Source organism: Trifolium pratense, linkage group LG5 (assembly GCF_020283565.1).
Source record: "Trifolium pratense cultivar HEN17-A07 linkage group LG5, ARS_RC_1.1, whole genome shotgun sequence".
Classification (NCBI taxonomy): domain Eukaryota; kingdom Viridiplantae; phylum Streptophyta; class Magnoliopsida; order Fabales; family Fabaceae; genus Trifolium; species Trifolium pratense.
In genome coordinates, this window is record NC_060063.1 from 42,116,519 (window position 1) to 42,143,331 (window position 26,813).

At 32.4% G+C, this 26,813-nt stretch overlaps 3 protein-coding genes across 3 annotated transcripts; 2 read left to right on the forward strand and 1 right to left on the reverse strand.

Annotated features, from left to right (window-relative positions):
- Positions 1 to 337: 337 nt before the first annotated feature.
- On the forward strand, positions 338 to 4,557 carry LOC123885608. Its single transcript, XM_045934899.1, has 3 exons — positions 338 to 1,098; positions 2,980 to 3,143; positions 3,249 to 4,557. The coding sequence occupies exons 1-3, from the start codon at positions 477 to 479 to the stop codon at positions 4,323 to 4,325; spliced, it is 1,863 nt and encodes a 620-aa protein (XP_045790855.1). The 5' UTR covers positions 338 to 476; the 3' UTR covers positions 4,326 to 4,557.
- A 1,210-nt stretch (positions 4,558 to 5,767) lies between these two features.
- On the forward strand, positions 5,768 to 9,614 carry LOC123886993 (translation initiation factor eIF-2B subunit alpha-like). Its single transcript, XM_045936257.1, has 5 exons — positions 5,768 to 6,186; positions 7,145 to 7,297; positions 7,391 to 7,532; positions 8,779 to 9,020; positions 9,165 to 9,614. Exons 1-5 carry the CDS (start codon positions 5,857 to 5,859, stop codon positions 9,369 to 9,371), a joined length of 1,074 nt encoding a protein of 357 aa, XP_045792213.1. The 5' UTR covers positions 5,768 to 5,856; the 3' UTR covers positions 9,372 to 9,614.
- A 2,195-nt stretch (positions 9,615 to 11,809) lies between these two features.
- LOC123883923 (AT-rich interactive domain-containing protein 4-like) lies at positions 11,810 to 21,154 on the reverse strand. The gene is made up of 16 exons (XM_045932891.1): positions 20,788 to 21,154; positions 20,541 to 20,701; positions 19,179 to 19,367; positions 18,509 to 18,562; positions 18,261 to 18,349; positions 17,587 to 17,869; positions 17,230 to 17,286; positions 16,882 to 16,913; positions 16,604 to 16,739; positions 15,741 to 15,914; positions 14,332 to 14,967; positions 13,740 to 13,877; positions 13,569 to 13,667; positions 12,628 to 12,728; positions 12,401 to 12,491; positions 11,810 to 12,318 (listed from the first exon to the last, which is right to left on the reverse strand). The coding sequence occupies exons 2-16, from the start codon at positions 20,691 to 20,693 to the stop codon at positions 12,196 to 12,198; spliced, it is 2,355 nt and encodes a 784-aa protein (XP_045788847.1). The 5' UTR covers positions 20,694 to 20,701; positions 20,788 to 21,154; the 3' UTR covers positions 11,810 to 12,195.
- Between the last annotated feature and the right edge of the window lie 5,659 nt (positions 21,155 to 26,813).

The following is a 26,813-nucleotide window of genomic DNA, read 5'->3' on the forward strand; positions in this document are numbered from 1 at the left end:
GTAATCTCTTTGAAAAATTTGTGGAACGGAGAACTGCTCTCTCCCTCAGCGTAGGTCATTTTTTACCGAACTGGGTAAACAATATTCTGTATTCTTTATTCTTCTAAGTGTTTAACTTTTGGTTTGTGATTAATTATGGTTCTCGCTTTATTTGGTTGCTTTACTTGTCAAGGTTAATGGTGTGAAGTATACGAATTCACAACATCAGTAAATATAACCCATTCAAAAAAAAAAATAAGTATTTGAAAAAAATAAGTATTTGGTTGCTTTTTATATGTTGTTATTAATTTAAAAAGTATTTCCTTAAAAAAAAATTAATTGAAAAAGTATTTGAAATTTTGAATTTAATTCAAGTGTTAAAATTTGATATCATAGAATTTGCTATGGTGAGACTGAGATCTATATGTGATCCTCATTCTTCTCAAGAACCCTAATCTGCAAGCAATGTTATGTATGCATGAAATCTTCTCAAATCAATGGTGGGACCTAAACGACACTTCCTCCCAATAATCCTCATCACTCTCGCCGCATTCATTTTCTACACTTACCACAACACTTCTCTCCCATCTTCAATCATCGATTCAAACCCTAATTTCACTCTCAGAAACCCAATTCAAATAAACCCTAATTCCATCATTTCCCCCAATTTCACTTTCCTAATCAAAGTCCTTGCCTTTAATCGATTTGATTCCGTTTCTCGCTGCCTCCGTTCTCTTGCTGCCGCTGATTACCTCGGTGATCGTGTCCATCTCCATATCTACATTGATCATTTTGCTGTTTTGAATGATGATGATTCTGTTGATTCGAAGCTGAGTGAATCGCGGAGGATTTTAGAGTTTGTTGATGGGTTTGATTGGAAATTTGGTGAAAAAGTTGTGCTTTATAGAACTGGGAATGTGGGTTTGCAAGCACAGTGGTTGGAAGCTTGGTGGCCTAGTTCAGATGATGAGTTTGCTTTTGTAGTTGAAGATGATTTGGAGGTTTCTTCTCTTTATTATGAGTTTGTTAAGACGGTGATTGTGAATTTCTATTATAATGCTTCTAATTATAGTCCTTCCATTTTTGGTGTTACATTGCAACGTGCAAGGTTTGTTCCAGGTACCATTTTTGTTTTATTTACTTTGCTTTAATATGAGGTAGAGTTGTTGCAATGGTTGGAATTGTTATTTACATTGTGATTTATAGTTATAGGCAGAGTTTTAAGTTGTATTCGCGATTCTTGGTATTGTAGAGATTTTGCAGTAATATGCAGCCGATGCAGTATCAATATGGTTGTGTTATAGTCGTTGGAACATAAAAAACCATTTTGTAGTGGTCTAGATCGCGGCTGTGGGCATCTTCATAACCTTGGTTATAGGTTCAAGTTATGCAATCAGTCATTTTTAAATACAAGATCATTATATAAGGCTTTCTACAATGCTCACGAGGAGTGTAACTCTTCTGTTGATTCCTACATATCAGGAATTTCATAGGATAAGATTGTCCTTTATTTTTGCTTTAAAATATGTCACCTGGTTGTTGATAGCTAATGGAGATTAGATGTCGGGTGAATTTGGTTAGTGGGTACTTCGTGGATAATAAGATATTGGAGAGGAAAGAAGCAAGGCTTTCCTTGTGTAAGCGAATCCCCCATTAAGGATAGATATAAGAGTGGTCAGGAGTGTGTGCAAGGCTGAGCATAATGTATTGTTTGTTGCCTGTGCTATTTGTGAGAGAGATAGAATAAAATTGGTGGTCAGGGATGCTTAGCATATTGGTCATTGTTTGCCTGATATATGAAGTGAATTACTTAGCTAGAGCCGTCATATTGTTATTTGTCAATTTTGCTAATGATATCTGGGGGAAGGAAGCTGCATATTATTACTATTTGACCTTGTTTCACAAGGGGTGTTTACTATGATCCTCTGTTGTAGTGGCAGTGACAGTTGGATCATGCGTTGATGAGTCTTTTGTAGGATAAGAAACTTGGTATTATGAGAAGCCAATGTTTCAATGAACAAGAGAATATGGGGTTTTTTGTGTTAGTTGTCCTTGTTGTCAATCTCTCAAGTTAACTCAAAATCATACAAATCCACAATTCTAGGTTTCAAAATTAAATTAAAAGTTGTTGTGTAAACTTCAGTACACACACACAGACTCGTTTCAACTTGCATAGATTCATGAGTTTTAAGATGATTGAATGAGGCTTCAGCGTAACGATTAGTTTTCCCCTATACCTAAAATGACAATGGTTCAGTGCTTTTTAAAACCCATTATACATTGGCTGAATGATAAGGCTCCACTGTTAACTAAACATTAACTTCACAGTTGTAGCACTTGAATCCATAGATGCATCTAACGCCTCAGTGTTGTGAACGCATATACAATGGAGGTAAATGATATTGTATTGAGTCTCAAACCTATAGCCCATAAGACAAAGTCATGAACCAGAAAACATGAAGAAACTATTGTTGTTGTAACCTGCAAGCTTGCAATGGACCCAACAGACCATTGGGGTAAATGAACCCAAGTTACCCAACTCCAATGAGCTGAAATTTTGCTTACTTAGCCGAATCCGGCTCACAACAAGGGGAACCCAATTCCACCATCCTTCACTCTTTATTAATTTTGAAATTTCTGGCGATTTGTCAATATGTCTATCGCTTTTGAACTTGTTATGTAACTTACGTTTTCTTGTATGCTACGTTGTGAAAGTATCTTGTCATTTGTGAACCTGTCAATCAATTTTGCATAACGATGCTATGTTTGTGTATTCTGGTCTGGTCACAACTAAAGTGCCACCAAGTTCAATCCTTTTTTTTTTGTGTTATTGTCAAGTTTGGTTAATGAGTTACAAAACTCAAAAGTCAAACAAAGGTTAATACCTTTTTTTGTGTTCTTTGCGTTATTGCTGCCTTTGTAATTGTATTCTACTTGTTCATTATCTTGTGAATTTCTATACAGTAATGTTGACGATGCAAATTGGTTTCTGGTTTGCAGGTAAGCATGGCAATAAATTGCAGTTGGATGACCAGACACGACTTTTTTTATACCAGTTGGTTGGTACGTGGGGGCAAATTCTCTTTCCAAAGCCATGGAAAGAGTTCAGATTGTGGTATGACAAAAACAAGGCAAAAGGCAATAAACCATTTCTTGAAGGGATGGTAATAAAATCTTCAAAGAATAAATGTCTTGTTCTTCGCTCTTATTCAATTCTCAGGTATACATGAGCAGTTCATTCCTAATTTTCGTTCTGAAAAATTGTACAGGTGACTACAGGATGGTATAAGAAGATAGGGGAGAAAATATGGACACCTTGGTTCATCAAGTTTATTCAATCTCACGGTTACTTTAATATCTATGCAAATTTTTTGCATGAGAGAGCATTAAGTGTCTCTCACAGAGATGCTGGAGTAAACTATGGGAAAACTGCTGGACCTGATTCTCAGTTACTAGAAGAAAGATCCCTAGACTTCAATATTTTGGAAATGCAGCCTTTGAGTAGTTTAAAATGGTTTGACTTTTGTTTCAGAGAAGTACGTCCCGGAAGGCATGTGAGGAACGTCGAAGAACTTGGAGCTTTGCTTCATTCTCTACAGAAATGGGATAGTATTTTCTTAGTTAATCTTTTAGGGGTATCAGATGCTGTAGTAAGAAACTTACTATGCCACTTTGAGAGGCTAAATATAAGAAATTATATACTCATGGGTCCTCCATCTGATTCCTTATTCGATCTGGCTAGGAGGGGACATCCTGTAATCAATGTAGACCAATTTGTAAGTAGCATTGGGATGAATAAATTGACTTTGCAAGGTTCGAGTTTAGAGACCATAAAGGGTATTGTGGCAAAGGCTTATGTAATTAAAAAGTTTATTGAAAATAAGTATAACACATGGGTTTTGGATGGGAGCATGCTTCTCACTTCTGATGTATTGCTCGAGTCTGGAGATCCCAAGGACGACTTCTGTGTTGCGAACAATTTGGAACTCTTTTATGCTAAAAGCTCACCGTCCAGTGAGAAAATCTGGACTAATGGCTTTGTGTCGAAAGTTGTTGCCATGGCAGACTCTTTGGGGAGAAAAGACTCTACAACCCTGAGTTTTGTGTATATTGTACCAAAATTATTGGAACAGAACGGTGCGAGTATTAGAAGAGTCGACGAGACTTCTTTTGGCATGAAGATTGGGTCAAGTGGTCTTGGTAAATCTTCTCTAGGAGATAAAAAATTGGTATATTGGTCAACTGAGATGGAGCTGAATTCGATTCAGAAACGGCTCGAAGAGTTGAATTTATGGAGTATAGACAGTGAATTATCATGCACAGCTGTGATTTGTCACAAGTCATAGCTTTTTATGGCAGTTAGAAGCAGTTCTACATTTTACTTTTCTTATAATATTTGAGTTTTTTTTTCTTCTTTCTTTCCAATTTAGCTTATATATATTCTTTGTTCTCATTTTGTATTATCAGTTGTATCAAATTAACTTGTCAATATGAGGCTTAAGACGGCATGGAATTAAACAGTGAGTTGAATTTTGTGTTCAGGATGGAAATATTTGCTTTTATAGTAATCTTCCACTACAACTTATGTCCTGTTATGTTATTCTGCGTTTCCCTCATCTGCCAAAGCTAGCCACAGTAAAGAAAAGCTAGCCACAGTTACAGAAGACATGAATCAATTCTGTCAACCGCATAACCAAACACATACGAAATGAATTTTGTTTAAATTGAAACACAAAAAATATAAAAGAATGACACAAAATAATGACTACTTTGGAAACAATTCCTTGTTTTTTAAATTGTTAAGAGTGCTAGAAACACTCTTTTTTATCAGTTTCTCTGCCGTCTCTCTTTAATTGGTTGAACTTAATGTGAATCTCTAGTTTTGAAAATAGATCTTACATAAAGTTATAAAGTGATTGTTAAGAGAATGTTATAAGGAGAATTTTGTTTGTACTCCTTCATAAATTGTTTTTTGTGGGATTTCCACCAACAAAGGATTTTAGAGGAGCAAAGAAGATACACGAGAATAAAAGAGTCGATACAGAAATATTATTTCATTGAGGGATATTTTAGGAACATTTTTATTTTTAAAGTGAAAGTAGTTAAATTTGATTATAATTGAGATCAAAACACCAAATATGTATTTTTTGTTGTTTATATATTCGAGATTAGAGCGAATACATACATTGATTTATTGAACCATTAAGATGATACATTTTTTTTTTATATGAATTAAGATGATACATTAATAAACATTTTAAGTGGTTATAGACTTACATTGGTTAAAGGGAGCAAAGTAAAATGAATAAATTTCCTGAACAAATAAATAAATTAAGGTTATGCTATAAATTACAAGTTTATTTTTTTCGCACAAAATTATATATTTTTTTAGATTCTTTAATGTGTTTTTAGATTCTTTATATATTTTTGTATCAAAAAAATTATAAATTTATTATAATACATCAAAGAAAACATTTTTTTATGTAAACGGATAAAAACTAAAACTAAAACACCTAAAAGTAGTTCAGTTGATAACTACCTAAAAAAAATTCTACTAAACAACTAAAAAATATAGAAAATGCAAAACATTGTCACGGAGCAATGATTAAATAAATAAAAGTATATTTTTTTTATAAGAATAAAATAAATTTTTAAAAGTAATGCATTTAATGTTTTAAATTTTTTTAAAAAAATATTTTTCTATTTAAAATTTTTGCATTTATTTTCATTTCCTTTAACTATTATCGGAAGTCACTATTTATTCAGCATTACCCAAAAAAAATTATTGTATGATTTGAAAAAAGAAAAATCACAGTGCAATGAAATTAAATTAGGGATTCTGAATTTCTGATAGCAACAAAACGAAAGAGAAAACGCATGGAAAGTGAAGCTCCAACAATGGAGAATAATCCTAAAATTTCAGCCTATTACCAAACGAGGTTAGCGCACTTCGGCGTCGTCAGTACAGAGTGGTTAGCTCAGGCTCAATCCGCAACAAACCCTCTTCTATCATCATCAACCGATTCAGATACTGATAAAGATACCAATTTCTCTGTAATCGATGAATTCAACCGGTGGCGTAGTCATCCCGATTTGGCCGAAGCTGTTGCCGCAATTCGTGCCCTTGCTGCTGTTATCAGCTCTAGCAAAGCTTCTACTATGATGCAACTCGAAATTGAACTCAAAAATGCCTCTGATACTCTTAAAGTTTGCATTTTTATCCTTTTCTTATTTTTCTTAATTTAGTAAATTAAGAGTGTGTTTTTGGTTAGAATCTGTTTGTGAATAGTTTATTTGCAGTTATGTACTTATGCTAGTTAGTTAGTATTTGGGAAATGATGCTGAAAATGATACTATGAAGTACTACTAGTCTAGGAACTATAAAGTACGGGCACAGACACGGATACCGGAAATGATACTGACACATAGAAGTGATTGAATGTAACCACATGTGTTAGTTTAAGTGTTATACAATGGACATGTTTGACACTTAGACACCTTATATATGAAATGTCAATGCTACATTATGGGTCTGTTTGGACTGACTTATTTGAGCTTATTTACTGTATAAGTTTTGTGAGACTGTTTGGGAGAACTTATGAAAATAGATTATGACAATTTTCATAAGTTTTTTCAGCTTATTTTCATAAGTTCTCCAATATAGTATATGAAAACAGATTGTGGTATATATAAAAGCAATTTATCTTTATTTTATTTGTTGCTATAAACTTAGCTTATGTAAGCTTATACATAAGCGCTTATCATGATAAGTGCTTGTGCTATAAGCCGCAAATAAGTTGTTTATCCAATAAGGTTTTTAGGAAAGTTTATTAAAAAAAAAAAAATCTTGTTTCATAAAAATAGTATATGACATATTCATAATCTGTTTTCGGCTTATTTCAATAAGGTTTTCAGGATATTTTATAAAAACAGTAGTTTAACTACATTTTGTGATAAACCGTAACCCTTTAATCATACATATAAGCACTTGTGTGATAGACCCTATAGTCAATTAAATGTACCCTAAATGAGATATGAAAAAAAAATAATAGTGTTGAAAAATAGGAAGTGGTAGTTTTTATTTCTTTTATATTTTTGAATTATCTAGTTTTGTGATGAATTTGTTATGTTGAATGTGGGTTAAATCTAACGTTTACATTAACAGGCATGGGATACAACCTCTATCTCATTGACAGCGGCATCTGATCTGTTTATGAGATACGTGACAAGGACCTCTGCTTTAGAATTTGAAGACTTCAACTCTGCTAAATCTCGCTTGATTGAGCGTGCTGACAAGTTTGGGGAAATTTCCTACAAGGTTTGTTTCTGTGTGTGTTGTTCGTTGTGGTGTTAACTCTTTCTTACTCCTGATGGTGCCTGAATTGGTTATTTGTTTGTTTTGTTTTTGTAGGCTCGCAAAATTATTGCAATGCTTAGTCAAGATTTTATATTTGATGGTTGTACCATTTTGGTTCATGGTTTTTCCAGAGTTGTCTTTGAAGTTCTTAAACTGGCTGCACATAATAAGAAACGCTTTCGGGTCTTCTGCACAGGTTTTGTTTTTTCTCTCTCTCTCTCTCTGTCTAAACTCTTTAGTACATGTTTGCACATTAGCATATGCCTCAAAATGACTGTTCACGTTTATACCTTGTTTCATAATGGCTGGTCTGATCCAATGGAAAACCGACTTTTTCTTACTTCTGCTAAAATCATGGTGTAGGACTCAATATAGTGTTCAGATATTAGCCAATGTGATTGTTTAAAACAAGTTCCTGGTTTGAAATTCAGTTTGCTTGTAATCTAAATATGCAGTTAATGCGATGGATTTCACTGTTTGTTAGGAATGGGTTAAGTGAATATAATACAAGTATACAACTATACAAGTAACTAGACTCATATTTAGGTTTTTTGGGAGTTAAAAGGGAAAGGAAGTTGAGGTCTACGTCAGAGGAGGGAAGAGAAATCCCTCACCTAGTTTGAGAGTGTTTTCGGAGGGAAAGTAAAGGCTTCTAAGTTTTTTTTTTTTTTTTTTTTTTTTTGACAAATATTTTAAGTTATAACCAATATTTTATGTTTCTGGTGTATTATAAGAAGTGGGAAAGGATTTGAGGAATTTTTCAATCCCTCCAAAACTGTCCCTTCCCCTTTCAACTCCCAAACAATTCCTTAATGTCTTATGATTTTGTATCAAGATGTGGGTTCAGGCTCATTAATGGAGAAATCTTTCACTTTTAGCTACCATTGACTGCCTAACATTAGTTTCAGACCAAAACTCAAGACCTTTGCATGTAATCATCTTAGTTTCATGGTAATTGACCTATTTTCTCAAGATAGTAATATAAAGAATATTTTTTCCAATGTTTAGAAGCTTGGTGGAGATAGTTGGAGCTGTATTTATTAATTCTATTGGCCTTCTAATTTGGTCATGTTTTTAAGTCTTCTGTATAATTTTCCTTAACATCCCATGGTCTCCCCTCTACGGGGAATTTGTCTCTGTTAATTGTTTTCTGTTGGAGTTATGAGTTTTAGATAAAAGATGAAGAATTATGATTATGATGTAATATGGTATAATAAACTTGATACAAGAGGCTAAACACTAACCCCTATTTATAAGGATACAAGACTCCTAATCCTAGGATACATTCTAAGATAAGAAACTCATCCCACAAGATAAACTTAGATACTCTAACATACTATCAAGATATTATACGACATTTTCTTCTCTAACATTTTCATTATTACCAATTTGAGATTCAAACTTTATAAATTATAATAGTTTTACTTTCCCTAACTTTGCAGAGGGGAGACCAGACCGAACAGGTTTAAGGTTGTCCCATGAGCTGGCCAAGCTCGATGTTCCTGTGAAACTGGTGATAGACTCTGCAGTGGCTTATACTATGGATGAGGTAGACATGGTAATTGTGGGGGCAGACGGAGTTGTTGAAAGTGGTGGTATAATTAACATGATGGGGACATATCAAATTGCATTGGTTGCAAAGAGTATGAATAAGCCAGTCTATGTGGCTGCTGAAAGCTACAAGGTACTTTTCTCTAGTTACTACTAACACTTATCAATCTAATATTTCAGTTGTTAGTACTATAGAATGCCTGCATCATTCTGTGAAGTGTTATATATTAAATAGGAATTGATCTTGTCTAATTACATGTTCTGTTTTACTCTGCAGTTTGCTCGTCATTACCCTCTGGACCAAAAGGATTTGGTGCCGGCCATACGACCAGTTGATTTTGGTGTACCTATTCCATTGAAGGTTGACGTTGAATGCTCCGCCCGGGATTATACTCCTCCTCAATATCTGACTCTGCTTTTCACAGATTTAGGTGTTCTTACTCCATCAGTTGTTAGTGATGAGCTCATCCAGCTATACTTATAATCACAGCATATAATTTTCGTCTAATTTTTTTAAACGTTGGCTTAAGTTCATGATAGTTTCTCTTATGAAACAATTTTGTAATACAAGTACGTGCGTTGGCAACTTCAGTATCACTGGGGATAGTTTTTTTTTAATTGTATTTGTTAGGCTAAGGTTCGAAGAAATGCAAGGGCTGCAAGTTCAACCCATATAACTGAATGTGAATTATAAATAATTTAGTTCAAGATACACTTGGACACTAAATGTGAATTCCTAGCTCCTTGTTGTTTAAGTAAGGACAAACATCTCACTACAGACTACAGCAGTTCACATTTTAGTGTCTCTGCATCCCATTTCATATCTTCTAGCTTTATGGTTTTGTGTTTTTATATTTGAAGTTCTTAAATATAAAGGGTTTCTACAGTACACAAACACACAGGTCAATAATAACCTTAAAATTTCTCTTACGTTTTGTTAGCCTGTAAGAGTTTATTTAAAAATTGAGAAATAAAAATACAAAAAGCATTTGATGTTATGAAAATTGAAAAACATTACAGTTATGCTAAGTTTTTAAATTGAATAAGATTAGTTTTTGAGGCAAAACATTAATAATTATTAGCAGACATTTTTATTGAAAAAATTAACATAAAAATCAAAATTAAAAATCAAAATTTCTCTTATGTTGGTGTCTCGGAGGTTAGTATGTTGATTTCTAATATTAAGAATTTGTTAGTTTTATATCCAAACTTTGAAGTTATGTTTGTTAGATGACAAACAAATATAAGCAAATATGATTGCTCATACTTGGTAGTCACCATATTTTTGATTTGATTCCTCCTTGTATTGAAACTTCGGTGAATAATGAAATGAGTTATATTTGTGTTGATAAAAGGAAAATTTCTCTTGGTTAAAAATCAAAATTAAAACATTCAAATAAATTATACACCTACAGGCTACAGAATAATTTCACGTTATTTTTTTCCCTCAAAATCCTTTTTTTTTTTTTTTAAGTATTAACCCTCTAGGTCCCAGAGGAAGGGAGATCCGGTAATCAAGAGTTCAGCTGTGAGGTAAGTAAAGTCTGGCAAATAATTAATCTCACCAGGAATCAAACTCGGATTCTCCTGAACGATTTGTCTTAGTGGAAATTCATTAATCACTTGAGTCCAATGTCTTGGTTTAAAATCTTACAACAAAAAGTTATTCTATTTTAAAAAATTAACATACAAATCAATTTGCTCAATTGTAAATACTTACCTTTCGAGAGAAACGAGACTAAATTGGTTGAGAGTGTTTCTTTTCGCGGTCCCTACTTTTCCCGCGCGCTCTTTGGGATTTTAAAAATACCCTCCTCGCAAGATAACCAGTTAAAATTAAAGGGTTGTAAAATCTAGAAAAACACAGCTAGCTACTTAAAGTGCGAACTCAATGGAGTGCAAGATTTGGAAAAACATAGTTCCCTACTTACGGTGCGAACTTAGCGAACTCAGTTCGCACTTTAACCAGCGAATCTTGTAAAATCTAATATTTTTGTCCCTTTCATCCTTTCTTCACCCCTATGAAAATATTTTTATAAGGTTCGCTAGTTAAAGTGTGAATTGAGTTCACATTTTAAATAGCTAACGGTGTTTTTCCATACTTTGCACCCCTTCAACACGTTGGTTATCTTGTGAGGAAAGTATTTTGGAAATTTCAGGGGCCATACGAGAAAGACAAGGGGCGCAAAAAGAAACACGCGGCGGTTGAAATATAATGTGGACACCAGATTTCATGATGGGGGGAAAGTGACAAGCATCTGTTTTAGTTTTCATAACAACGGTTGCGCGTTTGTGGCTGCAGTAACAAGCTAGAACAGCAGCAGAATTTCAATCATCAAAGGGGAGGCAGCAGCCCTATTCTAAGCGTTACGCCGCTTACGCGTGATAATGAATATGACAATGTGATAATTGAAAGTGATGCTCAAGATGTTGTTGACGCTATCTCTTCGAATTATGTTGGTGTCTCGGAGGTTAGTATGTTGATTTCTAATATTAAGAATTTGTTAGTTTTATATCCAAACTTTGAAGTTATGTTTGTTAGATGACAAACAAATATAAGCAAATATGAATGTTCATACTTGGTAGTCACCATGTTTTTGATTTGATTCCTCCTTGTATTGAAACTTCGGTGAATAATGAAATGAGCTATATTTGTGCTGATAAAAGGAAAAAAGAAAAAAGAAAACACTTCCATTCTTTCTTTACCGTAAAAATAAACTACAATGTTTTTAACAAATTGAGTGTCCACATTATAGTCTCCTTCACCAGTCATTTGTCTTTATAAAATTATACTTTTGTTGAACTACAATTCTAAAATTATACTACTTTTTGTTGAACTACAAATCTACATGATCACTACTCAAGTTATTCTAAATATTTTCCTGAAAATGAATGAGTATATGCAAAAATGTCTGCATGAAATAGAAAGACTTCAAATTATCTATTAGATTAAATCATATAAACATGCTCAGTACCTAAGTCTATACATTTTCCTTTTGATACAGTAGAACAGTGGGAATAAAGTCAACTTCAAATCACTGCTCATAATGGAGAGCTTGATCGTAGTCGAAACTGGTATCAGTTCCATAATATGAATTAGGAAATTTTGTCCCCCTTAATCAAGAACAAAGGTAGAAGGGGTTGAGGAAAGCCTACTCCTAATGACATTCGTGTCAATTAAACCTAATTCTCATTTTTTTGAATCCTATATATTTCCCTAATCTATCTAAAAGATAGTGATTACAGATCAATCAACAAAGGGACGAACTAGTTGGCCCCTATTCCAGAAGCGGGTGGAGGAAACTATATCAAAGGGGCCGCGATGACATTGACCCTTGAGAATATCCATTGGCAACACTTTGTTTTTTCTTGAAATTTGTAACACTACAATGAGGACAAATATATTCCAGCCCATCTGTTTTTGCATAATCCTGCAGAAGTTGTGAATGAAAAAAATGAATCCTTGATAAAATTAATACTCTTCATGTATAATTGTAAATGATGATGCCATACCTTAAATGCACCAAGACCCTGCCTTCTGTCACAGCCGAAGTGGGCCCACTCGCCACATATGCCGCAATTCACCCAATCCCCAGCAGCACTACTGTTGAACAGTAAAAAGATTGTAAAAGTAGATTAGCTGCTGTTAGTTTCTAATCATCATGAATTGACTGATATTGGCGGCATTGGCTTGAAATTTTTACAGGGATCATAAATGACTTCTTAACAGTTTTACAAACCTGTGACACAACAAGCAGCATTCTCCATCCACATCATCATGTGCTAATTCATATTCTAAAAGGTAAGTTTCATAATGTCTCTTGAGTGTATTTCCAACTCCCTGTAGAAGAAACCTCATGAGAAAATAAGCTTTGGCTGCCAGTTTTTTTTTTTTTTAACAAGGCAAAATGAGATATATTAACAAAAACAGCCTCCTCAGCACAAGATGTACCGAGATAGGCTACCAAAGTTTACAAAGAGGCTTTGGCTGCCAGTTAATTTGACATAATCAACAAACATCCAGTCACTACATAAAAATCTAAATTAGTTGTTGAACTTTTTCGTGCAATTTTAACTATTTTAGATCTTTATCAGATAAATTATTCTGCAGTAAGTCCAGTACTACACGGTGTCTTTCATCGATACGCATTTAGATGATAGTTAGATGATCTTGATTTGTCAAAAAAAAAAATTGTGGTATACTGGTAAAGGAATTTTGTCGAAGGTTCGCAGTAAGTCCATAAAGCTGCATGTATTGAATTTTGAATTTTGAGATTTGAGCATACATAATCATAAGTGTGTTCTATAGTTAGTTATATTGTATCTTTATTTTCAGTATAGCAGCAGCTTTGCAACCTGTGATACCGCTAGTGTTTTTTGGGGTAAGCTGCTCTGCCTCACTATCTGGGGGATGGGACTGACTGCTATGCTCTTCAATATTCAGACTCTGGAAAATTAAGCTAACATAATATTTCCAGTCCTATATATTATACAGGGATAATAGGTTGTAAATCGTGTTTAATTGTTTATTAATTGAGAAGTTTGATGAATATTAAAAGACTTAGGAAAGCCTGTGTCTTATCAATCCAAAAGTTTCAAAATGGAATTCCAGAGTCAACATAACAAAATCATAAAAAATGAACCGCACAAGCACAAAATGTACACAAGGCATAGAACATACAGTCATTCTATTCGTTGATGTGTAATTTCCCATCTTTGAAAAGATTTGTCCCTTCCAGTTGATGCCATTGCCAACGTGAAATCCTCCCCTTGTAACCACCTAAGAAAACCAACAAATTTTACACAAACTCGTCCACAATAATTCTCAACAAACACAGTTTCACTAACTCACCTCTTTATATAAGTTGTAGAGATCAAGGCGTTTGCCATTCAGAATGGCATCAGGAAACTCGGAAAGCCCTCCTTGAGGAATCAGTCGGCTATGCCCCCGGAGAATCAGAAACTCCATGACATCTTTAAGAAATTCCTCCTACACAGAAAGTTACAACTTTTAAAATTTAAAATTTCAAGAATATATTCTCATTGGATATTTGCATTAGAGAGTTTGACTAATCCAGTATGGTTTAGTATTATTAGTAATATTTAGGATAACACCATTTGATGGAATATTGTTAAATATTTTTTGGAAGTGAACAAAAAAAGTAACGACTGTTTCATGGAATATGGATTCTCATTGAATGTTTGCATCATTGAGAGGCTTCAGTTTAACAAATAGAAAATTTTCAAGTCATACCTGTGAAATAATTGATTGCTGACTAGTTAAGTTTTTTAAATCAAAAAATCCTCACATAACCTTGGCTATTATGTAGTAATGTAATACATCAAAGTTTTAGCACGAGTATAACTTTGGAGACCACACTATTATACTAGGCATCTAATGATACTGAAATGGATATTTTAAACATGGACAAAGGAAAACTCACCTCAGAGCAAGTCTGTACTGGGCCTCTGCTACAGCCATGTTTCTTCAACGGTAATGGATTCAATGAAATAACCTGCTTAGAATGAGATGAGCTTGAAAATGATTTTCTCTGTGTGGCAGATGATGATCCAATACTACTACGCTTCAAAGGGACGAGTGGCACATTAGCTTCAACATGAGCACCACCAAAACCATTTATGTCAGAAGGTCCACGAAAAGGTGCCATTCTATGGCGACGAACATGAGGAATTGGCCTCATTGCAGATACTTTTAATCTCTGCCTAGCTGGAGTTAATGGTGTGCTAACCCCATTCACCATTTTCCTATCCTTATCCTCTTCATCTACATTTTTAACAGCACCCTGCCCTGCAAAGACACCATCGTGTATGTCAGGGCTATCCCCTTGGCTTGATTCACACCTCTTTCTTGTAGGAGGGGGAGGCTTCAACCAAATGGGGGGCTTGCTGAAAACTAAATTGCCATTTTCACATCCATCTTTCTCGGAGCTTTGATAGAAGAAAAGTAAGCGCTCAGCATCATCTTTCTCAAAAGAAGCTACAGGCAACCCTTGAATACTAGCAATGCCAAGTGCGACTAAACTTCGATAAGAAACATCAGGTGCTAGCTGTCGCAAAATCTGAAGATAGTAGCAAGACATTTAGTTAAGGATTCAATTCACAAATAAATATGTTTCTATGTAGAATTCCAATTCTTATTCTTATAATATACAAAACCTTAGGTGCTACACTCTACATCCAGGTATTTATAGGCAAGAAAACCTTGGCACCATCCTGCTTCCATTTCATTATTTACCGTGGAAACGTAAATCATCTAATTTGAAAACAGGGAGCACATCACTGCTCTACTATAGAAAGCTTAGCAGAACCATATTCCCCATAGGAAATAGGGCACTAGAGCTGCTATCGGTTCCGGTTGGTTACTACCTCAACCTTTCCTAATGAGTAACCTCAAGTGGCCCACCCAACACTAGAGACTACCTCTCAGATAATGTAACTCCCTTTCTGTTATCTAAACTGAAGAAATCCTTGCCTCAACATTTCAAATCCTTGTCATTTTTTATGCACTAATTGTCATAATAAACTCTGCTACAATATTATTTTTAAAGAGAAACAGAGGTGTCTTCGATGAAAATTCAACTTTTAAGTCTTTTTATTTTATCAAACATAACTACATGGCTTCTGTTTTCATAATAAAACTGCTTTGAAAAATTACAAACAATACTAATATTCAGGTAAAGCATATAGGACTTGAATATTGATGAATCTCCAAAGAAGAAACAAGCAAGAAGGGAATGACATGTTCAGACATCACAATTTTATTTAATAAAACAACACTAATACAGATAATATTGCAATACGGAGTGTGAATAAGGCTGAGATTTATAAAAACCTGCAAAGCCCACTGAGGAAGCTTCATGCTAACTTCAAATATAGTTGCTCCACAAGCTATTGAGGCAGATCTGCGAGGCTCAGAGATAGTCTGTGTCATTGCTTCACTGTTGAGTTGTGCACGAACTATTTGACTCTTCTCAATTATCTCATTTTTTATATGATTCTCCAAGAGCTAAAAAGTCAAAAGCAAAACAGATCGGCCAAAGAATAAGAATCCAAAAATTTCAACAGATAATAGTTTCTTGTACAGTGCATATGTTACATTTCAAATGTAGACTGTATTTAATATTTAATAAATTAGTTAATTAGACAATTTAATGGAAAAAATTGGTCAAAGGACTGCTTTTCACACACAAAAATTGAACTTAATAATGTACGATTGGAATTAAAAAATTAAATAGCATGTGCAGATAGCATTTATTAGGACTTGGAATAAAGGGTGTTTGTTAGGACTGGAGTTAAGTTAATCAGGAGTTCGTTTAATTGTTAAGTTTGTTACTTGTTAGCATTTCTGTTTTAATATCTTAGCCTTTCTGTTTGTATTTCAGTTAATCGTATGGATTATAAATAGGACGGACTGGTCTGAGGAGAAGGGAGTAAAATCATTTTGTGAAAGTTTAAAACTAGAGAGTGCTCTAGTGAGGGGAGAGTGCTCCCTTGGGGTAACCTTGAGGGCAAGGTTATCATTTTGTTTATTCCTATCATTTCCATTCACTGATCAGAAATCTATTCAAGGAAGTATTCATTTGATTTATCAATTCTGTCCAGTTTTGGGGAATTTGTTTGGAATCCAATTCATGGGATCCTATTGGTTGTTTGTTTCAGCAATAAAAACACAATACACAGACACTTGGAGGGTACCTGATCATTAAAACAGGCTTGTGGACTGCCAGATACTAGCAGTGAGATATGCGCAGAACTGCAGGTTGATATATCGCATCGCATGGTCACAACTCCGCGTGAAAAAGTGGCTGCCTGGAGAGGTGGTGGAGGGGCACTATACAACAGAATAAAGGTATATATTACAATGTGGCAATCCATATTCATATTTCTAATGAAGTCCTAATGAAAAATAAATGAACATAAAACGAGAGATAAGAGTTATCAAATGTATCAGTACTAGTCATATGAAAGTTTACCTATACTTGCCATGGAGCTTGCAACCACGTATCTGAAAAGACAAGAATAAGAAAATTGAGAAAACTCATGAAACTTCACCTTGAAGAAATGAAAAATTGAAACAAAATGCTCTCAGACAAGAGAGTGGTGAAAAGCCACTCAATAACAGGAAGTTATCTTTTATCAATTTGTTAATTTGAATTCATGCGAAGGCCCCGAGACTGAACAATGATGGATAAACAACAGTCCAGCATAGATTTACAGTTAACATTTTACATGAATTCAAAGACACACTTATCGTAAGATTTTTGCAAAATGAAATTTTATCCAAATAAGTTAAATTTGATCAAATGATACAGTCAACATACTTCAATAGTTAAGAGAGCTCTGAGTCCATCCTCCAAAGATCTCAGCAATGACTCATCCTGAAAAGAAAAAAACCAGTTTATAATTGGAAAAAATGTCTACTGTGGATGTGGATATTTGAATAACAATTACACATACATGTATTGTTATATGTGTTTGTGTGTTGATCATTTCTTGTCTCACATTGGGAAACCATTTTACTTTGTCATGCATTGGAAAAAATTATTTTCAACATGCATTTGTGGGTGTGTGTCAATGTGTGACAGTTTTATGAATATTTACTTTATGTAAAACATTATGCAAGCATAACTGTGGTTTTAGCACAAAAAAACAGGGAGTAGAATTCCAAAGAAGCTTACAACAGTGGAAGGTGCACCACAGATGAGAAATCTCAAATTCACTTCATCATCATGAATCTGTATAGAAGGAAGATTGCCTGAGGAACTTTCTTCATCTTCTTCATCTTCTTCACCCATTTCTGGAGGGTCAACATTAATTTTGAGGCAGTCCCCAAGAAGGTGTGGCCCCATATCGCTATCAGCATCACTGCTATCATTAGGAAGTACTTGACTGTTTTGAACACAGTAAAGTTCGAAAGAGGCATGTGCAAGGTGGAAAGCATCCCATGTATGTGTACAGGAACTGCAGTAAAATTGAAAACAGCATTAAACGTTGAGTAATATTTCAAAATTCTTAAACAAATTTTACTATGATTTCTTCAGTTTTTTTTCCATGAAACGAAAAGAAAATATATCTAACCACATAGTATTACATAATCATAGATTCTTAACAAAAATGAGTTAGATAATCATAGATTAACTACCATGATATGTAAACTACTATACAGGTTCACAAATTTTACAAGAATATATGTAACCAAATATATGACTTGTAAGTACCATAATCAAACATCAATATGACTTGTAAGTTGTATTATCAGTATAGCAGTTAGATTTAAGATATAAAAAGCCATTGCATATAGTATGTACCACGTTCATGCAATTAATCAATTATCAAATAAACAGTGTCTTACCTCTGCACCACTGAAAAAAATGCTTGACGAAAATGGCAAGCAGCATATTGAGAAAAGGCATTCTTCCAAAATACAACATACGGGATTCCCTGCGTAGTCAAACAACCTGAATCAGCCAATATTTCCTATAACAAGGTATTCTTGAGAGCGTAATACATTCTTTAATCATCAATCACAACCAAGTATCAATAATGATAGTATATTGAATTTGATATCCGAGTTTTCTCAAGCAACTTAGACAAAAGTACCTTAAGACGAAGAGCCTCTGCAAAACTTTCTCCATTTGGGATTTCTAGATAAACCTGAAAAGATTTTGCAAATTACATAAAATAAAATACCATACCAACAATGAGACCTGAGGCAGGAAAAATGTTAATTTGTTAATTCTTTATTTAACATCAAAAGAGATCATATCAATATAAAAATTATAAGTAAAATTCTTGATCAATGTATCATATGTCGCAACATCTCCATACTATACGTCTATACTATTCCTAGATTTATAGGCTCATAAATCATATACTATTCCTAGATTTATAGGCTCATAAATCATTAACCCAGCTGAATAGTATTCCTACACTTTTGTTAATTGAGCATGAATAGTATTGAGTATACCGATTGGATCAATATTCAAAATTCACATGACTACAAATTAAAAAATTATATGTAACACAGCTGATTTGACATTCATGCAGACCATAGTCTCTAACATTCTTTACAGTATATACTTTTGACAGTTTACTTTCTTTCTCCAAAATCAATAATAGTAAGTAGTTACCACAAAAAATTAACAACATAGAAGGTAACACGTTTTAAAATATCTCCAATCTGTTTCTTCACTAATCTTTATATGCCTAACCTAGTACCCTATTTTATATATAAAGAAAAAAGGTGCAGTTTAAAGTTCAGAATACATACAACTGTCGGCAATGTAGTACCGAAGAGCTCTGATAAATCTTCAGGTATGGATAATTCCACACCTTGCCAAACCAGTGGACCAACTTCCTCATTCACTAACTGCTCTCCTTGTAAGTAAACAAAACTCGGCTGATAGGATTCAAGAACTTTACGAAACTGTTCCTTTTCCGGATCACAGAGAGTTTGAACCTTCATTTCATAATTATTTTTTTAAAAAAAAAAATCACATCATGCTATTTCAATGGTTAATTGAAAACAAAAAAATAATGGAATTAATTCATTATACACCGGCACTGTAAAGATACTTCACATTGTCAATCATTTATAATCATCAGATCACTAAAAATATTTGACTTCAATCATAACTACTTCTAAAGTCATGCCTATGATTGATTGTGAAGTGATATGTTAACAGTGTAAAACATTTTATACTGGCAATGTATCAAAATTAAACTTATAAAAAATTAGCAATGCATAACAAAAGCTTCTAAGAAGTTCAATTTGACGGTGTAAAAGAGTTTACACCGTCAACCAATAAAAATCCACCATACTGTCATGTAAGCCTATTTACAAACACTTTTTAGAAATAACTACCAAATACTCAATTTTTATTGGACGGTAATTACACTTACGATACATGTACATGTACCCTTTTCTGAACTTCTAAACCTACATTGCAATACTTTAAAGGGACATGCTAACAAGTTCCCTAAGTGTACTAGTTAAGAGAACAAAAAAAATAGAAACTTTACATCAGAAATGACAATTTTAAAACGTCAAAAAAGTTAAACACACTACTTTTCAAGTCAATTTTTTTATATTTTTATTTTCTTAACAAGCTCCCTCAGAACACACTTTAGCATTATATGCGAAAATTTATATACCTCAAGACGCCTCGAAGAAACTTCTAAACCTACATTGCAATACTTTAAAGGGTCATGCTAACAAGTTCCCTGAGCGTACTAGTTAAGAAAGGAAAAAAAAATGGAAACTTTACATCAGAAATGACAATTTTTAAACGTCAAAAAAGTTAAACACACTACTTTTCAATTAAGTTTTTTTATACTTTAATTTTCTTAACAAGTTCCCTCACTCAGAGCACTCTTTTGCATTATATGTGAAAATTTATATACCTCAAGACGCCTCAAAGAAACTTCTAAACCTACATTGCATGCAATACTTTACAAGTGCCCTAAAACTCTAGTTACAAAAGCAAAAAAAATAGAAACTTTGCATCAGAAATGACAATTTTTAAACTTCAAAAAAGTTAAACCCACCACTTAAGTCAAAAAATTTATACTTTTGTTTTCTTAACAAGTTCCCTAAGATCACTCTTCAACATTATCTGTGAAATTTATATACCTCAAGCCGCCCCGAAGAAACCAACTCAGGAAAAGGGTATATGTGATGATTCTGTGGCTGCTTCAGCTTCTGCTCAACAGAACTTGTAGCAGAAGTAACAGCAAGAACAGTACAATTCTGCTTAGAAGCACCTTGAGAATGAAACTGCAACATCCTTTAATCTAAAAAATCAAAGCAACAACAGCAAAAAGAGTAAGTAAACAAAAATTGAACTAATAATGAAAAATTTGAACCGAATTAAACTCACAAGTAGTTAGAAACTGATTAGGTTTAGTTGGGAAGTATTTTCCGATGAGAAAAACACCGTTACGGTGAAATTATGGAGGAATTGTGAGATTTTGTTGCATAGTTGGATTTGGTGATTGTTGATTGAAAGAGAAGAGATGGATTTGGTGATGAAGAGAGAAGTTGAAGTGTTGAAAAGTGAAAACCCTAACGCGGTGTGTGGATTTGGATTTGAGATTGAAGATTGAATGAATGAAGATGAACAAGAGGATTCGGAAAGCGATGCGAATTTTCTTTTTTTTCTTTTTCTTTTCATGTTGTTGTTGTTGTTCTTAAGGTTAAACGATGTCGTTTTGGGGTTTTTTTTTGTTATTTGTGAAAAATAGAATGATATTAATTTGGAGTAATAATCTTAAAAAATAAGTGTAGTAGATATTGGAATTTCATTTGCAACTTAATTTGTTCTCCAACATTCAAGTTGCATTTCTACTAAAAAAAAGTAAAATTGAATGTGTTTGAGTTTAAAATTGTTTTTGGGTTGGAAAAATTAAGACTTAAGAAATTTGATAAAAATTTATGTCACTAAATGACAAATAATTTTTATAAATGAATATTTTATAAATAAATATATTTTGAAATCTAGTTTTTTTTTTTTTATCAAAATAAATAAATATTTTATAAATGATTTCAAGCTATTTTTAAAACGATTTCAAGTCTAAATATTAATTTAAATATTAGTTTAGAGTCTATTACTGATAATTGTAAATCTCTCGTAAACATATTAATTTAAGTATTCGTGCAAATATTACCTCGTAGTATATTATTGATGATTTCAAGTCTTTTGTTATACGTAAAGTGTTATTTTAAGTTATATAGTTTAATTTTATGCTTAAATATAATTTTGGTTCCTACAAATATAGTTTTATTTTTTTATTTTAGGATCTCTGCAAATCTCAAAACTTTTAAAATGATCTCTGAAATAAATGCTAAGTAGATTTCCTTTGCTATCATCATAGAGTGTGTGTGTTTCTACTTTGTTGAGTAGACTTTCTTTGTTGAATAGATTTTTAATTGCAATATAATAATTGTTGAATAGATTTCTACTTTCTATAAAAGGGAAAGTCGGTCAAAAAATCAAAATGTCGCTACCAAACCAAAACCTTGGGTCATTGTTACTTATTGGGTTCTTCGTTCCTTCTTTTTCTTCTCTTGAAAGAAAAACTTAATGGCTTCATATGATGGATATAATATAACACAACAATAAAACAAATCAAAATATACAAGAAAAATATTGAAATCAAGAAATTAGAACAATTGAACAAATGTCAGACGATCTTCTCAAAGCGTAAACTAGGACTTTCAATAAAGTCGCAAAACTATTAATTCTATGCAAATCAAGATTCTAATAATCGTCACTCCACCAAACGGAAAACTCTATGCATGTGGATGTTCTAACCCCGACACCATCATTAAACACTTTCTTCATGGAAAAACTCGGTCATTGAGAGTGAAAAAAGGAAGCAAGATGAGGATACAATTGAAACCTTTATGAAGTTTTTTGTGCTACACGGATTCCTCAAAGACGATTAGCCAGTCACTGCTAACCGAACACAGATGAAAACATCGTAAATATAACATGATAGCATCAAAAGAAATTACATGGACGGTGAAAACAAAAATAATCTCTATCAATAAATAAATTCATTTTTATTATTTTACTATTTTTCGGCCCCCGATATGATAAGTTACTGGATCCATCCCTAGCTCATACTTTAAGGGTATAATAGTTAAATTTCTTGAAGGTTTTTTTTATATGTTTGATGACACCATTCTTTTTAAAATAAAATATGTGCTTACGTCTTGAAGATATATATGTTATGACAAGTGTAAGGCGAGTAAAATTTTACATTTTTTAGAAAAGTTGAAGTTTAACATTTTATAAGTAGAAGGACCCATAGACCTAATGTTTTAAGGTTTTGAGTTAAGACGGTGTCCAATTCACTTATAGGGTTCGTTTGATTCGCTAAAAATAAGGGACTGGACAGGACAACTGTAGTTGTACTGTGTTTGATTGTAAAACTGTTTCAGGAACTAGACAAACTGGGAATCAATGGACAGGACAAAAACAGAATTTTTTGTACCTCACTAAACCACAACACAACTTTTTGTCCGCAGTACAAGTTGTCTAAAATGCCAAAATACCATTTTATTAACAAAATATCGTATAAGACAAAAAAAAATGTTCAATATCCCAAAAGTTTGTTCTGTGCTGTTCTGTCATGTGTTGTGCTGTTCTGTCTTGTACTGTTCTGTCCAGTACTTACCCTTTAACAAATCAAACACACCCATATAGTTGCTCAGATCCCAATGTCCTTGATCCCTATCGTGACCCAACAATATTTTTTTAACCTGTGTGGTTCCCACTTAAGGAGAGACCCGCCCAATATTTTTTGTGCACTTTGGACGCATTACGCATGATATATTCTTGCATGATTTTTTTTTAGTATGGATTTTTAGCATTTTTTTCTCCATCAAAAAACAGTTATGGTCTTATTTTTATCATTTTGTAGATTTGATTATCCTATTTTAAAATATGACAGGTTTAGTCCACCTATCATAATTTCTAACTATAAATTTGTGATGTGATATGTTTTAAATGACGTAACATATAATCTAGTGATGAGAATGTACCAACATCGATAAAATTTCAAGAAAAATTAATTATACTGTCCACTTGAAGTCAAATTTTGCTCTGTATGGACTGACCCATTTAAAATATGTCACTTACGAAATTAACCCCTCAATTTTAAAATCACGCAATTTTAATTTTTCATTTGTATTTTTTTCGCTTAAAAATAATAATGTGAAACGCTCAACACTTATAAATTTTTTAAAAAAAATCCATGAAAACTTAAAGTTTAATTAATATCACATCAAAAATTTTAAGTTCAAAGAAGTTAAAAAATTTGAGGTAGAGAGTAGAGACCAAAATTATTATTAATCTAATTTTCTTTTTAAAGATAAGCACTAATGTTAAAAGAACCCTAAATACAGGGACAAAAACACGTTTAATCTAAAGGAAATATTTGGTTATCTTATGTTATTTCTTTGTCTCCTGTCTCAGTCACACATTTTCCATGTGTGAATATTCGAAATTATTAAAATAAATCTCCGTCCTTTGTTACTCCACCGTGTGGGGCCAAATAAGCAAGAAGGTAAAATAAAATGTAATAAAATTAAATATTATCATTCAATAAAAAAGTACTTTAATAATTTAATAATTCCATCCCAAAATAAATAAAAACTGATACCGGAATTGTTCTACTAAAAAGACGAGCTCAGATTTTTATGAACAATCTAATGAATCTATCCTTAGTGAAATTTATTAATTATTTGAACTCAATATTTTAGTAAATGAGAGTGTAATTAGTCTAACAAAATTTGATTATAGTCCGAGTAGTTAGTCCCAAATACTATTTATAGGTTGTTATCTCTTATACACTTGTTATTGACCACGGGAAAATCATGCAACTTCACTTTAATTAGCGATGTGTTTATTATTAGATGAAGGTTAAATAAAATGCAATGAGTCCTCGTGAATTAAGTTTAATTGATGGGTTTGAATCTGGCTCTCTTACTTGTGTGTGAGGTTATAATAACTTTGTCATTTTGTCTATCTATCAAAAAAAAATTTCGAATCATGTACATTTCACTTACTTACCTTTAAAGTGAAATTTTTAACCATTAGGTTATTTGACAAAAAAAAAAAAACGCAATGAAATAAAATAAGTTGAATGCACTACCGGTGCATTAGGTTATTTGATATACCGCTTAAGTGGTTAATTCTCAAAAATAAAAAATGCACTAGGTTATTTGGTATACCGCTAAAGTGGTTAATTCACAGAAATAGTTAGTGTTTATTAATTTGTGATAGGTTCACAACTTAATATAAAAAAATAATAGAATTATATCTTTGCAGTGTATCGATACATATTAAAATAAAATATGTATCAAAGTATTCATCTAAAAATAGATTAGTTAGTCTAGGAAAATTTGATTTTTTTTATCAACTAACAAAATTTGATTTGATTATAATCCGAGTAAGTTTTCTTTAAATTTTCTCCCAGCAAAACTAGATTCCTTAATTTTTGAGGTTTAGAATTTTTTTTTTTTTTTTTTAAAAAAGAGAAACTGATAAAGAATCTAATAGTAATCTAAGAAAGAAAGATGATCATTAAAAACCCTTTTTGCCCTTTAGCCACATTTTTTTTCGTTTTTGTTTGCTCCTTCAAGTTGGGGTAAAATGGGATTATTTGGATGAAAGTTCTCTAATTGATCTAAGGCCAATTTTTTCGTCTATGACAATTTCGCCCTTTGCTAAATACACTAATAATTTCAATCTATAAGGGCAACATATTGACCAATTTGGGAATTTCTCTAAATTTGTTTCACATTTTCCAACCAAAATTTGAACCACAAAGTCAAGTTGTCAAATCCTAACAGCTATTACTCCAAAAGAACACTCTTTCTCCCTCCACTTTGTTAACCGAAAATAAGCAAGAATAGAGTCTTCATTCAAAAGCTCAAACATTGTATTTTGCTTTCATTCTTTGTAAAGCACTTCCGATGGAGGGGATTAAAAAGGTAAACATCTGTTGAACTCATTCCTTCTATTTCTTCTTTTGGTTTTTATGGAGTCAGGAAGAAAAACAACTAATCATTTTTTGTTTGAATTTATAGAAATCGAAGCTTGGATCTACTACTTTGGAGGTAGAAAAAAGGTTAACATCTTTTAAAACCGTTTATTGTACTTGAAACTTAACTTTTTAAAACTTTCGATGGATGACATATGGATTTTCGATCTAGTTTTGTTCAAATTTGTCTACTTTTTGTATTTATGCTGAAAATACTTTTTAATCTACTGCAGAAATCTCAAGTTTCTCATATGGAGGGAGGAAATAAGGTAAATATTTCTTTTAGATGCATAACATAATATGAATACATCTGGTTTTGATTAAATTTGTCTACTTTATTTGTTTTATGCTCAAAAAACTTTTTAATCTACTGCAGATATCTCATGTTACTCAGGTGGATGATGTAACTAAATAGAATTGTAAATAAAAGACTACTATAAATTTTATATATTTATCCTATACTATATACTAAGTACATTGGATTATCAATTAATCTAAAATTAGATTTTCCTTATCTTAAAGACCAAAGTGAGAGTTTTCTATGTATGTTAAAGTTTATATATTCGATATTTTTTTTTTTTGGATTATTTCTAAAATTACTTTCAACACACAACAATATTATTTTAATATATTACAATATAATATAAAAAATGACTTAAGAATCATTTTGTTCTATTCAACAAGCTACCTTCTTATCACCTAAAATTCTCTAACCAATGTTATGACAACTTTAAATATTCTTGAGTACTACAACTCTATCACACCACTACTTGAGTACTATAACTTTATCATACTACTACTAAAGCATTGTCAATTTTATTTATATTCTTCTATGAATGAATGAATAAAATCTATTCCCTCCAATCTTAAATAGAAGATAATTTTTTTTTTTTACCTCATCATAGACCAATATACACTTTATTTTTTATTCATATCAAATTTAATTTTTCTCTTATTTAAACCTATTAAACCTATAATATACACCAAATTTTCTATTTTTTTCATTGTTGTTTTACAAGTATACATTCTTTTTTTAATTTTTAAATAAAAGCTAATATATTGATTATCTATATTTCACATTCGTTATGTACTTGGTACACACCCGTGAGTTCATTAAAAAAATATTCTAACATACAATCAACTTTTTCCAAACTTAATGACATAAGTACAACTAGACCATCTATATGCACTGTTTATAATTGTATTACAACTCAATCAACAAGCAAACTTTATTTACATCTATGAACATCTATGACAGTAAAAAAAATGTGTATAGTAAAGGGGTTTGAGTATTGTTGCTTACAGGTGCACATTTATAATTATTTTCAACTTGTGATCCGATCCTCCCTCCGGT

What these genes read in the sequence shown, in the direction of transcription:
- LOC123885608 (XM_045934899.1), top strand. Translation starts at nt 477, where the DNA reads ATGGTGGGACCTAAACGACACTTCCTCCCAATAATCCTCATCACTCTC. An exon ending in ACGTGCAAGGTTTGTTCCAG is followed by an intron (nt 1,099 to 2,979) that starts GTACCATTTTTG and finishes TCTGGTTTGCAG; the next exon opens with GTAAGCATGGCAATAAATTG. An exon ending in AACCATTTCTTGAAGGGATG is followed by an intron (nt 3,144 to 3,248) that starts GTAATAAAATCT and finishes AAAATTGTACAG; the next exon opens with GTGACTACAGGATGGTATAA.
- LOC123886993 (XM_045936257.1), top strand. Translation starts at nt 5,857, where the DNA reads ATGGAAAGTGAAGCTCCAACAATGGAGAATAATCCTAAAATTTCAGCC. An exon ending in TTGGGGAAATTTCCTACAAG is followed by an intron (nt 7,298 to 7,390) that starts GTTTGTTTCTGT and finishes TTGTTTTTGTAG; the next exon opens with GCTCGCAAAATTATTGCAAT. An exon ending in CTTTCGGGTCTTCTGCACAG is followed by an intron (nt 7,533 to 8,778) that starts GTTTTGTTTTTT and finishes CTAACTTTGCAG; the next exon opens with AGGGGAGACCAGACCGAACA.
- LOC123883923 (XM_045932891.1), bottom strand. Translation starts at nt 20,693, where the DNA reads ATGTTGCAGTTTCATTCTCAAGGTGCTTCTAAGCAGAATTGTACTGTT. An exon ending in GTGGTGCACCTTCCACTGTT is followed by an intron (nt 17,287 to 17,586) that starts GTAAGCTTCTTT and finishes TTTTCTTTTCAG; the next exon opens with GATGAGTCATTGCTGAGATC. An exon ending in AAGCTCCATGGCAAGTATAG is followed by an intron (nt 16,740 to 16,881) that starts GTAAACTTTCAT and finishes TCTGTTGTATAG; the next exon opens with TGCCCCTCCACCACCTCTCC.